Here is a 16,813-nt window from a genome sequence, read left to right as displayed (position 1 = left end):
CCCAGCCCTGGGCTCTCCCCCCCACCCACACCCCCTGCCGCCCCAGCGCTGGGCTCTCCACCCCATCCTCCCCCACCCGCACCCCCTGCTGCCCCAACCCTGGGCTCTCCCCCCCACCCCACCCACACCCCCTGCCACCCCAACCCGGGCTCTCTCCCCCACCTGCACCCCCTGCTGCCCTAGCGCTGGGCTTCCCCCCCACCATTGCAGACTCCGCCCGCTCCCCCCTCACCTCCAGCCAGTCCGGCGCTGGCAGGGTCGTGGTAAGCAGCGGGGCTCCTGGGCCGCACCTCAGCTCAGGGTCCCTCCAGCCAGGGCTTCCACCTCCAGGACTGGCCGGGACCCGAGAGGACAGAGCCAGGGGACTGGCCGGCAGAGGGCCGAGGAGCTGGGGCAGGGCAGCCCCAGAAGGAGCAGAGCCCTGGAGAGCGGGACGCGGACCCCGCACGGCAGCACCCTGGGCACCGGTCCCCACTATGGCCCCACTGCTGCTGCTGCTCCTGGCCGCCCTGCCGCAGTCCCTGGGTGGCTCGGGCCGCTTCGCTCAGCCCTGGCTGCGGCGCTGGGGGGGCAGCCGCCCTGCGGCACCTGCAGGCAGCTCCATGCGCCCCGTGGGGCGGCCCCCAGCCCGAGTGTCCCATGCTCAGAGCCCGCCCGGCCATCAGGTGCAGGCGCTGCTCCCCAACACGAACCACAGCTGCCCCAGGGCGCCCCCCCCCGTGCAGGACGCGCTGCTGCTGCCAGGGCCAGCTCTAGGCTTTTGCCACCCCAAGCGCAAAAAAAAGAAAACCCCCCAAAAAACGGCTGGCTGGAATGCCACCCCTGAAAATGTGCCGCCCCAAGCACCTGCTTGGTTTGCTGGTGCCTGGAGCCGGCCCTGGTTTAGGGCCCGGCCCTGGGCAGGGACAGACCGCGCTGCATCAGCTGCTGCACTACGGTTTAATGAGGAGTGGCAGATAGTTTACAGGGCCTGTGGAGGTATTGAGGTAACAAAAAACAAAAAAAACCCAGGGCCTCTTGGAGATTTAAGGTTCCCGTTAATTTAGTGCTTCTGAATATCAGCCCTGGCTTCTAATTTGACAAAGAGACGGCTGTTCTTTTTCAGGTTATTTTAACTCCGTAGCGAGCCACAGACAGAAAAATACCACGTCTGGGGTGGCAGGTTAGTTTGTCATGGCAACCTGAGGCCTGAGACTCATGGAACTTAATTGTTGTGCAGGGATGGACAAAAAAAAGACCCTAAATGGAGGAACTAGATGGCTCAGGGGACCGGAGGGGGACATGGAGACTTTCCCCCTATGTGGCTAGTTCAAATCCAACCCAGTTCTGCAGGAAGTGAAAGTTATCACCACGTATTGTGGTAGCACCTACAGTGATAAGGCCTCATTGCGCTAGGCGCTGTACATGCAGATAACAAAAATACAGCCCTTACCCCAAAGCGTTGGCAATCGAAGGTTGGAGACAACAGGCGGATCCAACAAGCAGACAAGGAGTAGCGCAACAGCCATTTGGTGACATCTGTCTACCTGTTTATACCATGTTCCTCCCCACAGCATCTGGGCGTGCCGTGCAATCAACATTTGTATGCATGAACGTCCTCCGCCCGGTCTAGATTCCTCCCTGCTCCAGGAGCAACTGGAAAAGCTTTGAAATGGTACTTCGCACCTCTGGGGTCACAGCAGCCAGCACTGCACTTCACTGTGAGAGCGGAGATCTGTGGTCATCTCTCACCTCCTCCAAGGGAGTTCCCACAGCTTCAAACCTGCTTGCAAGACAGACCTGTCCCCAGCGCTCATATGCTTAATGCCTGGGGTCCGCAGCTTTATGGTGGCTGTGAAATGAAGCTGTCAAGGGAGGATGTGGTCTCTGAGTGAAAGATGTTATGTTAGGTAGGGACAGCCGATACCACAGAGTGGCCTTCATAAGAAAAGCCAGGATCATGAATATGCCCCTCTGCATGAGGAGACCGCCTAGCAAGAGAAGCACAGCGGGTGGTGGGCTCTTGGATCCAGATTGTCGCCGGTATTTGGGTGCCTAACTCCCAGCAGAACTGGGCACCTAAATGCTTTTGAGGCTCCGAGCCTTGGTGACCAGCAGTGGTGAGAGCTGGACCAGCTGGCGTTGTTTCGAGGTCAGCGTGGCCGTTTCTGCTGGATCACTGTGACCAACTCATCATCTGCTTTCCCATTATCCCCTGCTACATCTCTGAGGCAGGAGGCTGGTAATGTCCCGGAGGCAAGATGGTTAGGATCCGTGGTAATAACTACAATGGGATCAGGATGTTCATCGTCCAGTTGGCTGCCCAGAAATCTGCTGCAGCGAGTCTCTTCCCTAGGATGACAGCACTGCAAACATTCCCTGAGCGCTCCCAGGGCGTGCGATTACCATCAAACGGCTCGGACGCAGGGTGGAGAGAATCAACCACAGAGGGCTGAGCCGATCAGCCGAAAAAACGACCAGTTCACATTAGAATGTAAAATAATAGGAAGTCAGTGCCTGAACCGGGAGAAAAACCAAAGTCATGCACACCCAGATCCAACCATCCAGACACCCATCAATGCTGGGGCTACTGAGCCACCACCGAGATTGGAGTCCCATCAGTCTCTGTTTGGAAAAGACTGGCCCTATCTCTGGGCTGCCCTATCCATGTATTGGAAGGCGTGGGGGTGTTACCAGAAGATGCAGAGCCCCACGTCAGGTTGTGGGGATGACCCTAGACAGAGAGGCTGCTGGAGGGGTGTGATAAGCATGCACAACTGGGGGAATCCATACCCATGAAAGCTGGGGTTCCTGCATGTGTTGCTTTGCAGAGAGATTCACAAACCTGTAAACCAGCCCTGAGGACACGCTCCCCAGGTATTTGGGGATATACTGGTGTCCGGTAGGAACTAGAGGGATGCAGCTATTTGGCTGGCAATTCAGAGCACAGTAATTAAAGCAACTTCCTCACTCACGCACTTTTAGTGCTCCTGGAACTGTAACCCAAGGAGATGCAAGAAAGGGAGAGAATGGAAAAGAGAGAGGAAGAAAGGATGGCAAGACTGGCAGCGGTGGAGGAGGACCTCCACCCACCCCTCACCCTGGTAACTGGTTTGCAGTCTCAAAGTTGAAGTGTGAATACTGTGTCACGGGCACGACTGGAAGTCACCAGAGTTCGAAATGGTTAGTGGGTGGGGAGTGCAAAGCGCATCGTGTGTTTCCAACCACCCGGTTACATCCTGTGGACGTCAGGAGAGAGCGGGGCTCTTTCTCTAGCTTCCCTTGCAGCCCTTTCGAAACCGAGACCTCGTACGTTTTCTTGCTCTTGTGGTTTGTTTACATGGTGTCTGCCATTCAGAAAGCAAGAACAGAAGGCCGGCTAAAGACTTTCCTGAGACGAGACCACGGGCTGGGTGGAGGGTGGTTCGTTAAGCACCGTTCTCAGCAAGTGACCTGATCAGAATCAGACAGGACATAACTGCTGCAGTGCAGGCCGGTTCTCCGGCAGGGTGTGGGGACCATTTGGAGCCAAGCACCATGGAGGGTTGCAAAGAAATGAAATGCTCTGTAATGGCTAAAAGTCTCCCTCCAAAGTCTCTCCCCTCAGGTATTCCTCCTTGCAAGAAAAGACAGGGACAGAGAGCACCAGCCTTCTCAAACCGGGGTGCCGTAACGTGGATCTACGTGACCCCCTTCGCATAGAACTCATCCACAGAGCTCCAGCCCTGGCCACATTGAAATCCCTCTTAAAGACCCACTTCGGCTGTGCTGCTTATGGTGAATCAAACTGACCTGTATATAAATTGCCTGTTGTTGTTCCCCTTCCTCTAACCATGGTCTAACTTGTCTGTCCTCGAAGCCGGGACTGTCCTCCTTTAGTGTTTGAAAAGCACCTACTATCCTGCGGGCACCCCCATAAATAAACGAGAGGCCCCTAAATCCATATTCAAGTACCTAAATCAATGGCCTGATTTTCAGCAGTGCGGGACGTTGGCAGCTCCCATTGGTGCTCAACACCTCTGAAAATCAAATTATCTAGGTGTCTAAAGACAGGTGGAGGTGTTTAACTTGAGGGACCCAGCTGTGAAAATGCTGGCTTGGATTTTTACTCCCCATCCGCTCTGCGTCTCCATCGAATTCATTCATTTCTCCTGTTGTGTGTCTATGTCCAGGCTATTGGGCTGTCTTCACACGTGGAAGAGGTCCCTTTCCACTTGGGTAAGGGCAGTTTGTTCGGGTAACTGCCCGTGGTTATGGTATGGGCGGTACCCGAGGTGATAGTCGAGGTGTTGGCGGTCGTGGTGGCGGGAACTGGGTGGCGCTATTGTCTCTGACGCGGCGGTGTTAGCAAGGAGGATGAGAATGGTTGAGGTGCCCAGGAGGAAGGTGATGCTGGTTTGAGAGCAGTGGCAATCCGGCTGTTGGGACAGCGGATGCCCTTGTCCCATTCGCACACACGAGGAAACAGAATCAGAGTCAATTCGATTTAACCGCATCCAAGGGTATGTCTACACTACAGGATTAATCCAAATTTAGATAATTCGAATTTGGGAAACAGGTTGTATAAATTCGATTGTGCGCGGCCACACTAAGCACCTTAATTCGGTTTTTAACCACATTAATTCGGTGGTGTGCGGCCACACTACCCCATTAACTTAAACACAGTAATTCGGTGGTGTGCGTCCACACTAACCCTAATTCGAATTAACAAAATCGATTTAGGCTCTACTCCGTTCGTCGAGGTGGAGTACAGAAATCGATTTAAAGGGCCCTTTAATTCGAATTAACTGGCTCTGTAGTGTGGACGGGTGAAGGGTTAATTCGGATTAACGCTGCTAAATCCAAATTAATCCCGTAGTGTAGACCAGGCCCAAGGGAACACTCACAGCTGTTTGTTTCACAGAATCGCTCTTCCAGATGGCGGAGGGCGGCTGCTCCGGCCTGCCTACGGCCCAGTGCCCGCAGTTGGGAATGCTGCCCCCATTCAGTCCCCCCCCCCCCCGCTAATGCCACTCAGAAGGCGAAGGACTAAGGGAAGTCAGCCTGCCTAAGATAACTTGGCCTGGAGAGGGGCCAGACAAATGGCTGGGATGGCGTTCGCCGGGGCTCTCTTGTGCTTTAGAGTGGGAAGGGGCCAGGATGCGCCGTAGTTCTGCCATCCTTCGGCCTGGCGGAGGGCAAAGCTCTGTCCTAGAGGGGATTATTCACCACTTGGCATTCGAGACAAGCCCTGAGACGTAGCATGGGGGACACCCTTGTATTTCAGAATGGTGCCCAGGAGGCTCTGGCATTGGGAAACATCTGTGTCACCTTGGATCTATTACAGAATAACGTACCCTCTGGGGCCAGCTCCTCAGCTAGTGTAAACTGGCTTATCAACCGTGGAGCTACACCGATTTACCCCAGCTGAGGATCTGGCCCTGGGGCGTTACTCTGCCCCCATTACAACAGCATTTGGGAACATGCAGAGATGAGGGATGGCTGCATCGGGTTTGGTATCTTACCGCAGGGAGAGACAAGAACCATCTCTACAGGGCTTTGTTCTGCCCTCAGCTACACCAATCTGAAGGAACACACTGAAGTCAATGGGCTCACACGAGTCACACCAATGAGAGCAGAATTTGACTCAGGGGACCAGGCATAACTTTGGGCCACATCCTGGGGTCTTTTGCTGAGCAAACCAGGTGTCGGCTTGCAGGGGAGTTCCTCCTCTCCCCGCCCCGGGGATGATTTTTTTCTTACCTACTGCTCGGTGCAATCTGTTCCATTGGGACTGTGGGCCCCAGTGACAAGTCTGGCCTGCAGGGATGATGTACCAAGATCAGGGATGGGAGCAAGGGGTGGGGGTGGGGGTGGCTTTCACCCCCACAAAACCCAGTGGTGGAATTTTAACCAAGGCCTCCACCAGCACATCACTGATCCATCCCCGTCTACATCAAGCAACTAGCAGGTTGGTGATTATGCAGAGGGCTTGCCCCTGAGACAGGACCCAGTGCTGCTCCCATTAAAGTCAACGGAGCAGCTGGGGGAGACCCCCTAGGAGAAGCCATGGTTTCCTGTCTCCACCCGTTGTCTCTTGCCTTGTACGTAGGCTGTAAGTTCTTTGGGGCAGGGAATGTCTTTGTGTTCTGTCTGTACAGCGCCTAGCACAAGGGGAGGCAATATAAATGAATAGTAATTATAATCATCGGGGGACTTTACCCTGGTTGTTGCTTAGGCTGTATTCTGAAGCCAACTCTGATGTCAGATTCCTCGTTGGTTTCCTCATTACCAAATGCCATTTTCCAGGGTCCGACGTGGCAGCGCTGCTAACTGGAAACACGCATCTTTGAAATAGCAAAGAATAACCATCCCATTTACGAGCTGCGGCTCGAGCTTCCGCTGTAAATCTCTGGATGACGAGAGATTCTCCCCTCTGGGTCTGACGACTTGTGGGACCTGCTGGGGATGAAAAACTCACCTATGCAAACAGAGGCATAAATCACGGAAAACCAATGACTTGGAGACGTGTCTGGGAATTTAGTTCCATGTCATTGGAAATAAACAGTCTCACCCAGTCCAGTTACAGTCAGTTTTCTAATAAACGATAGACAGAGGGGAAGGACAGTTCAGGCACTAGCTTAGGACCTGGGCTCGGGTCCCTGCTCTGCCACAAACATCTGGTGTGCCCTTGGCTAGTCACTTAGCCTCTTGGAGCCTTGGTTCCCCATCTGGCCCATGGGCTCCTGGTACTTCCCTACCTCACAGGGGTGCTGGGAAGAGCTCAGATAATATGGTATCAGGGACCATATAAGAACCTAAGGCTACGACTCCACTGCACCCCACTACACCCCGCAGGGAAAAGCAGGCGGCTTTCACGCTGTGGTGCGTAGCTACACGCAGTCAGTGAAAGGCTCTGGCAGTGGGACACGACACTGTTTAAAATGGCAGCGTAGACCGGGCAGGCACTGCTTGGGTGTGCAGAGGGCTGTGTAGGGTACACACCCATAGGGCTCAGGTGTGTCCTAACTCCTCACCTATGCAATGCCTCACCATCTACATTGCTATCTATACCTGTGCTCGGGGGCGTGTAGGTAGGGTGACCAGACAGCAAATATGAAAAATCGGGACAGGGGGTGGGGGGTAATAGGAGCCTATTTAAGAAAAAGACCCCAACATCGGGACTGTCCCTATAAAATCGGGACATCGGGTCACCCTACGTGTAGTGCAAGTACCCAACACGCCACAGAAAGGCCCATGCAGTGTAGCCGAACCTTAAGATAGATACTGGGCCAAATTCGCCCCTGGCATCGCTGTATCAATATCAGTGGAGTTACACCAGTGACAAATTGGGCCCAATGTAGTGATGAATGATTTTTTTTTTTGTATTGTTATTTTGTAAAGAAATGAAAAACCCCATAAAAATAAAACTCACCCTCCATTGGTTGAATTTTGGGTGGAGGGAGGGCATTTTGCACCTGGGTCAGCGGCAAATTAGAGCATGCCGGAGAGGGCGTTTTGTTAAAGACTAGTAGCCTATGGCAGCCCGCTGGGGAATTCCGGCTGTCCTGGGAGTTAGAACACAGGAAACAAGCAATCAGGGTATCCAGGGAGCTGGTGGTGGAAATAGCCGTAGTTTGGTTCAAGGCTGATGTACCAGAGCCAGGGGAGTGTCACGGAGTCACCGGGCCATGCTCTGGAACTGCTCCATACAAAGCCAGCCAGCACTCTGGGGAAGCGTCCTCTCTCGGAGCAGATTGTCACCAGGGCAAGAAGCTTACACAGCTTCCACCTTCCTGGGTCTGACCTCAGCGCATTCAGCATCCCCTTCCAGAGCGTGCGCTTCCCACAGCGAGTCCGCCCAGGCGGGGCTCCTGGGAAAGCCAGAGGGCCCTGCACCCCAACTCTGCAGTCAGACGTGACTCTCAGCCAGCCGGTAACACAGAAGGTTTATTAGTCGACAGGAACACGGCGTAGAACAGAACTTGTTAGCACAGAAATCAGTGACTTTCAGCCAAGTCCATCTTGGGGGGAGGGGAGCCCAGAGCCAGGGCTCTGGCCCTCCCCCTGCGCCCCAAGCCAGCCGAGACTGACTCACTTCATACTGCCTGGCTCCTGTCCTGCCTGTTGTTCCTCCTCCAGCCTTTGTCTCGCTTCCCGGGCCAAGAGTCACCTGGTCACATCCCACTCCTGGGTCTCAGGTTGCGTTGGGGCAGCCACAGCATCCCTGCAAAAGTCACACCCCCTTATTCCCACCACCTAGACACTGGTGCAATACACAGGGAAACTGAGGCGCACACAGCATTCATGCAAAACAGTAAGACTCACATAGGCTTACATACCACATAACAAGGGAAAATCCCCACTTCGACACAGGGAGCTTCTTGTGAGGCAAGGAAAATCGCAAACACAACCCAGTAGAACAATAGGCGAAATTCATCCCTGTTGTCCCTCCATTGGCTTCATCTCACCAAGCTTTCCAACGCACTAGCCAGGCCGAAAGGCGAGGGTCCTGCCTGGAAGGACGTTTTAGTAGACACATACCCAATGCTTGCGGGAAAGCAGCGTGGTCTGAGGGGACCAATGATGGGAAGCAGGTGGTCCCGAGCGCTAATCCTAGCCCCGCAACTTATTCACTGGACGGACCTGGGCAAGTCACTTGGAAGGCAAAGCTCAGTGTGGCCGCCTGTAAAATGGGGATCAGCCACCTGTCTCACACAGAGGTGTTGTGAGGATTAGCTAGAATGTTTCCGGGAGGTGCTCTGAATGCTATGTAAAGGCTCAGTATTATTACACAAACACAGGGCTCCTTCCTTTCCCGGGAGGCTTCTGCTCAGATGTCAGCTGGAAGAGCTGAAGGAGATGATAGTAAAAAGAACGGATTCCTTCCATGAAAGGCTGGCCGGCTTCCAAAAGCCACCGACTGCTGGTGAAAAAAAATAAAAATAGAGGCAAATAAGGTGAACCTTCAAGGCGCAAAGCACAGAGGCACAGGCTGCAATGCTGGCCTCACCCACAGCAGGGAGGGCCCGACTGCCCGTATGGATAACATCAGACAAATTAGAAACTGAGAGCAGGCAGTATTGCAGGACGCAGGGCCCAGCTCCTCAAAGGCACTTAATGAAATCAATGAGAGCTAGGCATCTCCGTACCTTCGAGGATCTGGGCCTAACACCCAAACTCTGTGCTCAGGAGCTCTGGACTGAGCTGTGGTTGCCTTTATTTTGGTATTTAATGTGTCGTTATAACGACAGGTAGTCACAGAAAAGCTGATTGTGTACAAATGGTCCCTTCTTTCTCAGCTGTGTGTCATCACGGGCAGATCTGGTGACCCTAGTGACAAAACTATGCTTTTAGTGCTTTTTATTCCTGTTCGGCCTGGAGAGCTGGTGCAGCTAGAGGAGAGCGAGCTAGATGCGATTCTGGCTCATGCAGCATCAAGAGAATTATTAAGCTAGTCCCAGTGGCAGAATGATTATTACTGATGATGATACACAAGACTGAGAGAATCCAGCTTGGCTTTCAGATCCCAGGGGGAGTTGGCAGGGTTGGCAGCTAAAAAAGAAATGTCTTTTGAACCTGCAAGCTGAAGAAAGCTGCTAAAGAATTGCTGAGACCAACCCAGACTCCACAGTGCTGCTCCCACAGAGCCATTTCTCAGAGTAGGACTGAACTCTCAGAGTACCTCGGGGAGGCAGTGACCTTTGTAAAAGAGGAGTGAAGGTCAGGAAGCAATGGGATCAAATGCAGTGAAAGATGTGGACAGCGACTGGTCTGAATCTGTGTGTACTGGTCACCTAACGTTACTGGGCGCTTATCTGATGCCTGCATTTTGAGATTTGCACCGGCAAGGTGTGGTCCTGAGAGATGCTAACAATGCACAAGTCCCATTGATGTCCACAGGAGTTACAACATTCCACATCAGAATGTTGTATTAGAACTAGAGCAGGTTGACAATTTTTGTTGAAACATTTTGTGGGACAAAATATAGCTTTTCAACTCAACCATTTTTCCAGAAATTTTCATTTTGGTCAGTTTTCCACTTTTTCAAAGAAAAACCAGAAACTGAATGCTTTTTTTTTTTTTTTTTTTTTATAAAAAATGTTCAGTTTTCAGTAAAAAAAAAATGGTTTTCAGTAAAAAAGTTGGGTTTCAGAAATTGAACATTTCCCCCGAAAACTGATTTTAAAAAACAAAATAAAAAGAAAACAGTTTTCAAGAGCAAACATTTTTCCGTTCACAATTTGGGGGTTTTGTAAAAAAAAAAAAAAATGACGCAGAATTAAAGAAAAACAACAAATAAAAAAAAATGATTCCCACAAAAAATAAATGGCATTGTTTTTACCAGCTCTAAGTAAAAAAGTTGCCCTGAATAGCATTGCGCATTTGTATGGCAGTAGCTGTTGTGCTAGGTGATGTACAAACACAGAACTGTTTTTTAAAATGGATTTTATAAGAAATAACTAGATCTCGCTTTCTTCCAAATTGTTTTATCACATTCTGATGGCTGATAGCCCCATCCCTTTCCCTTAGGAAAGGAGCTGCCGCTACCCCCATACATGCTGTATTTTCTCTCCTAATATTAACAATGAAATGTTAAAACTTAGCAAAAGCACAACTAGGGGAGAACAGAGAGGGGGGAAAAAAGAAAGTAAAAGTGGGAGGAAAGACGGGCGTGGCTTCCAGCTGCCGTTAATGCCATGAAAGCCACACGCTTCACAATGGAGTCAGTGAATGTTGTGTGTCTTGGACTTTTCCAAAATGAAAAGAGTAGAAATTATTAATGTGAGTTGCATTGTAGTAGCGACCAGAGGCTGCATATGAGCTTGAGGTCACGTCATGGTAGGTGCTGCACAAACACATAATATGAGATAGGCCCTGCCCCCAAAAATTGACAATCCAGGGAGACAAAGGGTGGGAGAAAGGAAATACTACAACCTTCATTTTACAGCTGGGGAACTAAGACACTGATAGGTAAAGGGAGGCTGTGGCAGCGCTAGGAACTGAGGCCAGCGCCTTCACCACACGTCCAACAATCCTGCTGTCTGCCTTTCGCTTCTTGATTATGGGAGAGGACTTTTTCCCTGCATGCCCAGAAGGGGGAGTATGGTTCCATTTTGAAAGGATGCTGCTGAAGTCGATGGTCGTGGCTTTCGGGCTCACTATTCACATGGTGACACACGATTCCTTAAACTGAAGGACTCAAACAGAGCACGTTTGTCACACTCCCCGATGGTTTGCGGCTAGTGGCAGACCGGATCTCTGGAGAGAACTGATGGGTTTCTGACAGCTGTTTCGTTATGCCTTAGCATCTCACTGACATCGTGCAGAGAGTAGTTCCACCTCAAATTAGACAGAGTGTTGCTGAAAATCAGCGGTGTATAAGCATCACTACCCAGCTGTTTTCTCTGGATGGTGGGATGGCAGGAATCTCTAGTTTAGCTCTTCTTTCTCCAACTGTTTGTACTTTTTCCTGTGGGCCACCCAAAATTTCTAAAGGATCTCCAAGACTTCGCTCCCCTCTGAGCTGTGCAAGAATGAAGAATCGGTAGCCCTATGGCAAAGTGGCTTCCCAGGACTGGGAAGTTTCCTTTAGGAAAAGAGCAGGACGCATTCTTGTTTTTAAGGGGCAAACATAGTGAAATCCATACCCATACCTGTGGAACTCCTTGCCAGAAGATGTTGTGACGGCCAAGACTATATCAGGGTTCAAAAAAGAACTAGATAAGTTCATGGAGGATAGGTCCATCAATGGCTATTAGCCAGGATGGGCAGGGATGAAAAACCATGCTCTGAAGTATCCTAGCCTGTTTGCCAGAAGCTGGGAATGGGCGACAGGGGATGGCTCACTTGATGATTACCTGTTCTGTTCATTCCCTCTGAAGCACCTGGCATTGGCCACTGTCAAAGACAGGATACTGGGCTGGATGGACCATTGGTCTGACCCAGGGTGGCCATTCTTATGTTCATATTGTGTGAAATCTTCCCTGACAACTTGAAACGGTGCTGAAAATAAACACAAGAGAAAACAGAAGTAAAAGGGTATTTTAAATCCTTTACTCAGTGAGCCGAGCTCTGCAATATGTTCATAGTTAGGTTTCAAACCTAAAATTCTGTTCAGTTTGCTACGGTTCATATGATCCTGGGCTGAGTTATGGTTTCAGGAGGGAATCATGTGAGAAGAATCAGAGTAGAAAAATGTCCTGCCCACAATCCCAACACTAGCCAGGTGTGGCTAAAGGTTTCGGCCAAATGATCAATCGTAAATTGGTAAGAGATTAATGGAGCCAGTTCACACCTCTTCAAGCTAATGACTCACTGTGTCTGCTGGCTCAGGAAGACAGCCCTGCGTTGGGTCATATTCAGAAGAGGAGGTTGTTTTTTTAAGCAACCATCATGCCACCAGCCCTTGGTTGGTGCAGTGCTGGTATGGTCATATCGCCATGAACCAGCTCTGTTCAAAACTCAACCTGACACATGTTTTCTGTTCGAAGGGATGGCTCCGATTGTATTTCACATTGAGTTTTTGGGCAGATTCAAACCTAAACCACACGACTGTACTCAGAGCCCATGTGAACCAAAACCAAAGAAAGTTTTGCACCTCTCCTAACTTCGGGCTGCTTCGTCAATGCATGGTAGTATTGCAGTGGTATTTATGGGATGCCTGGTATTTATTTGGTAGACTGGAATGGTAACATATCTAGGAGTGTCAAAGGGCATGCATAGTCCATTACTGACAACTGGTCCATTACCGACCACTTCTGTTTGTCTATGTAGCCATTCTTAATGATAATTTATTAATTGCCTAGATACCGTGCTGAACTGCTGTTGGCCTGTTAACAATACTTTCGAGAGATTAGACAGATTCTTTGGAAGCAACTTAACTTTAAATGCAAAGAGAAAAGACCCCTCCTGATCACTGCTCCATTCTAGCCTTTAGATAAGGGTCCGACTCAGAGGCATTGTATATTTAGTGACGGATGCAACAACACTGCAAACCTTCAGCCTGCAACTTTACAAGATGTTGAAGGGGGCCTCTCTGCCGTTCTCACTGACACACAGTTTTTAGCATCTGCAGAAGGCAGTTCATCCTCAGCACAGAAGCCATAACTCATCTCTGCGAGTGGCAGCGATAGTAATCTATTACTATAGTTTGACTGCTCCCTGGGCTAGCGGTAACTGATGCCTTTTCATGCGCATCTTGCAATCGAAATGGCTGATGATAGGAAACTGCGTCGTGAAATGAGTTCAAATCCCATGCAGCCCTGGGTGAGCGAGGGAAAGTTTGGATTGTAGACACGTCACGGCATGATTAGAAACTCCCTGTTGTCATCTTAAAGTGCCAATCGCTTGGGCATTTACCCCTTGTTGCTCTCGACAGGCAGAGGAGCAACAGGCCCTTTATGCGCTCGATATGGGGCTGGGGGAGGATGTCTTAAGGAGAGATTTTAGCTGTTGCCATAGTGATGTGGAGAGCTCAGCACCAAGATGGAAACCAGGCAGAGATGCAGATTTTGTACTGCCACTTGATCTCACACTCAGAATTCCCTCCCCGTCACAAAGATTGGCCATGTTGCCTTGAGGACTAGGAAGGCACAGGGCCCAAGGTAGGAGTTAATGGAGGGTGTGATGGGGTTGGTCCCAACGTGATGAGGATGAAGCTGGTATCTAAGCCTGTGCAAGAGACAGAGTCACGGCTGATGAGCTGCGGTCAGCTACAGATCCTGGGTTCAATTCCTGAGCAAACACTTGTCCCAACCCAGAGGCGTTAACCTCTTAGCCACGGGGTCACCTCTTTGATTCACGTTCTCAGACAGGAACATCGTGTTTGGAGACACATCCAAGAAGGTGATCTGAACTGGAGGAGCCAGAGTACAAATGAATGAAGTGTCCAGTGAGGCCACTGCCTGCGCAAACCCCCATGATGTGGCCTGCAGAGAAGCAGAATTTTAACTGCCGTTACCCTAATAGCTTTCTCCATGTGACCCACTCCAGACAGTTGTCCTGAGACCTTTGTGTCGGCCTTCGCTGAGCTCCTTGGTAGCTCTCCCTGGATGAATGGGCAAGGCCTGGGCTCAGGCAGTCACTCCCTGGGTTCCAACAAGGACACCTGGCCCCCACTGTCAGCAGGTTTATAGGGAACTGCTTAGCTCATGAAGATGGTCAAAATTTGGAAGCCTCCAGTGATGTTCTGTCCCTCTCCTTCTCACTGCAGATTTCTGCCAGCTGATGAAGTGATTTATGAGCATTACACAGCCCCGGTTCCTGCCATAGAGGTCACTGAAGCAACAGAAATCAAGGTAAAGACAACCATCTCTTGCTGTTCAGAGCAAACCCAACTGGGAGGCCAGCAATGGAGGAGGCTATGACCTTAGAGAGGAGGTCGTGATGTTTACTAGTGGGAGCTCACAGATAGTCTAAGCCCAGCCTCTCTCAGCAGGATGTAAGAGCACCCAGGGCCGACACAACCCATTAGGCGACCTAGGCGGTTGCCTAGGGCGCTACAATTTGGGGGGCGGTGACCGCGGCGGTATTTTGGCAGCGGGACCTTCCGCCGCCTCTGTGGGGGGCGGCATTTCGGGGCGGGACCTTCCGCCGCCTAGGGCGGCAGAAAAGCTGGCGGCGCTCCTGAGAGCACCAGTTTAAGTCTAATTCCCCCAGCAGGCATTGGATGGGCATGGGAATAGCACAAAACCACTCCAGTTTCAACAGGAGGCACTGTAGTGAACGGGTGAGAAGGGGAATAAGACAGCTAGCGTAGCTATAGCAGGAGTCACTGAAGGACGTTACGCAGGAGCACGGCTTCCAGCCCTGACTCCTGCCAGCATCAGCCAGATAGTTAACGGCAGAGGAGCTCTGCTAGCCGGGGTCCTGGTGCCTCCCCGATGGAGTCGTTTTTACAGGCACAGAATATAGCAACCCAGGCTGTCCTAGGCCTCTGCTCAATGGCTGTTACCAAGGAAGCCCTGGATACTAGGGCCTTGGTATCCTGGCGTCGGGCTCCTTGATCCTTGGAGTTGATACTGCCCCTGCCCTAACCATCCTCTGGGGGACAATCAGTGATAGCAATAGACTGGAGGAGAAGATTGAGAGACCCCTGGCTGTGAGGGGGCGAGTGTCTCTTAAAATTGCAATTGAGAGAGGATGAGGGGTCCCTGACAGGGGCTGCAGCAACTGGACAGCACATTAGGAGAGCAGCAGATGGAGGTTCAGGTCACAGGGTTCCACTCCAGCACAAGGATTCTTACGCCGTGTTTCTTGGTCTGCAAAGCAAACCAGTGCTGGACTGACAACCGGGACCCCAGTACCGAGCTCTGGTGCCCCTTGATGGCAGGTCAGACTGGGTGGAAGCATCATGGTCGTTCATGAAGGTGGTGGAGTCTCACGGTGGGACAGACCAGGAGCAAGACTGCCCAATGGGTAGGGGCACCGGACGGGGAGTCAGGAAATGCGGCTTCCATTCCTGCTCTGCCACTGACCCACCGTGTAATGTTAGGCAAGTCACTTCACCGCTCAGGTTCCCCCGCTGCTTAAGGGGGACTTCATGATGATTGTGAACGGCCCGGAGCTGGACAGCTGAAGAGTGCCAGCCCTTAGCACAGAGCTCTCCCATAGCAGTCTGTAAACCCAAGGGGCGCATGCAACTGGTGCTCAGGGAGCCCTGTTCCCATCCGTTTGTGGAACTGTCCCATGCAGCTTCACAGGGACGGGTTTGCCTGCAGCTCCGTTTAAGGAAGTGTAAAGGTCGTGGTGTTAGGGGGACAGGTGTTTTCTCATCCCAGTGCCCGCAGTGGCAGACAGATGCGAGGTGGGCCCTAGAAGCGCTCCTGAGCCCCGCCAGTCAGGGGAACAGGTTCTCACAGCAGCTGAAGGGGTGCCAGGAAAGAGCAGCAGCACATGTCAGGGAAGCCACGGGGCCTCTGCCGTTCTGCTGGGCTAGGAGGAAGTCCAGAGAGGCAGCACAGCTCGGGTGGAGGGGAAGACGCGAGAGGCTCACACAGGAAATTCGAGGCACGGAACGAGCTCTCCGCTTCCCCTCCAGCCTCAAAAATAGAAAAAACAGAAGTGGTGGGGAGAGCAGTCGCGCTTCCGCGTCCTCACGCAGATACCCAGAGGGAGAGGGACGCAGGCGGAGCAGACGGCTGTGCTGCGGACTGGAGCATGCCCAGGTTTCACCGCCGCTCACCTGCTCTTGCACCCCGAAGTCCGTAGCCAGGTGGGGAGGCAGAGGGAGACTCCCCTGTATTTGCAGAGCCGATACCAGCTGTATCTGGCGCAAGCAGGTAAGTCGGCCCAGGCTGGACAGTGGTAAGAGGAGATGACTGCGAGGGAGCCTTTGGCCAGGGGCGTGTGCAGGCCGAGAGGTGCAGGAGGGTGGCTGGCTCCGGGCCAGGCGGGCGGAGGAGTGCCGTGCTCCGGGCGGTGGCATGCGGTAGCTCTCGGCGCTTGTGCTGTTCCATTCTGTTCTGTTTCTCTCGCTCAGGTCTGCTGGCCATGGGCAACCTGATAAAGGTATTGGGCAAAGATTTAGAAAACTGTCCTCATTTTTTCCTGGATTTTGAAAGTAAGTCCCGCGCTCAGGGCCGGGGGATTTCTGTGCCTGCTAGGAGGAAGAGCCGCTGCTCTCTAAAGAGGACAATACATTCACACACTGCAATGGGCTTGACGGACGGCCCTAGACACCTCTCTGTGTGAGGGCAGCCACAGCCAAATGAACAGTGGGGAACAGGTCCCTAGCTCGGGATGGGCTGGCACCGGCAGCTCCCATAGGTTAGGCTGGACAGGTGGACATAGGGCCGGCCTTACGGGTGGGCATCGTGGGCGACCACCATGATCGGGGGGGGGGGGGGGGGGG

The 16,813-nt window shown here is 52.1% G+C and overlaps 1 protein-coding gene across 5 annotated transcripts in view; it reads left to right on the top strand.

Annotated features, from left to right (window-relative positions):
- Window positions 1–16,813, top strand: part of LOC112108409 (protein FAM49A-like) — a 38,881-nt gene that overhangs the window by 8,238 nt on the left and 13,830 nt on the right. For 2 of the 5 annotated variants that reach the window (XM_024202529.2, XM_024202526.3), the window contains exons 2-4: window positions 14,174–14,258; window positions 16,001–16,241; window positions 16,442–16,522. In XM_024202529.2, the coding sequence (XP_024058297.1) occupies window positions 16,453–16,522 (70 nt within the window). In that variant the 5' untranslated portion in view covers window positions 14,174–14,258; window positions 16,001–16,241; window positions 16,442–16,452. The remainder of the gene's footprint in view (window positions 1–14,173; window positions 14,259–16,000; window positions 16,242–16,441; window positions 16,523–16,813) is intronic. The other 3 variants (XM_024202528.3, XM_024202527.3, XM_024202525.3) reach the window with 3 other exon arrangements.

The sequence above is a fragment of the Terrapene carolina genome, unplaced genomic scaffold (assembly GCF_002925995.2).
Source record: "Terrapene carolina triunguis isolate 2854851 unplaced genomic scaffold, T_m_triunguis-2.0 Scaffold236, whole genome shotgun sequence".
Classification (NCBI taxonomy): Eukaryota; Metazoa; Chordata; order Testudines; family Emydidae; genus Terrapene; species Terrapene triunguis.
Note: the sequence above shows the minus strand (reverse complement) of the source record. Positions and strands in the feature narration are given on the sequence as shown.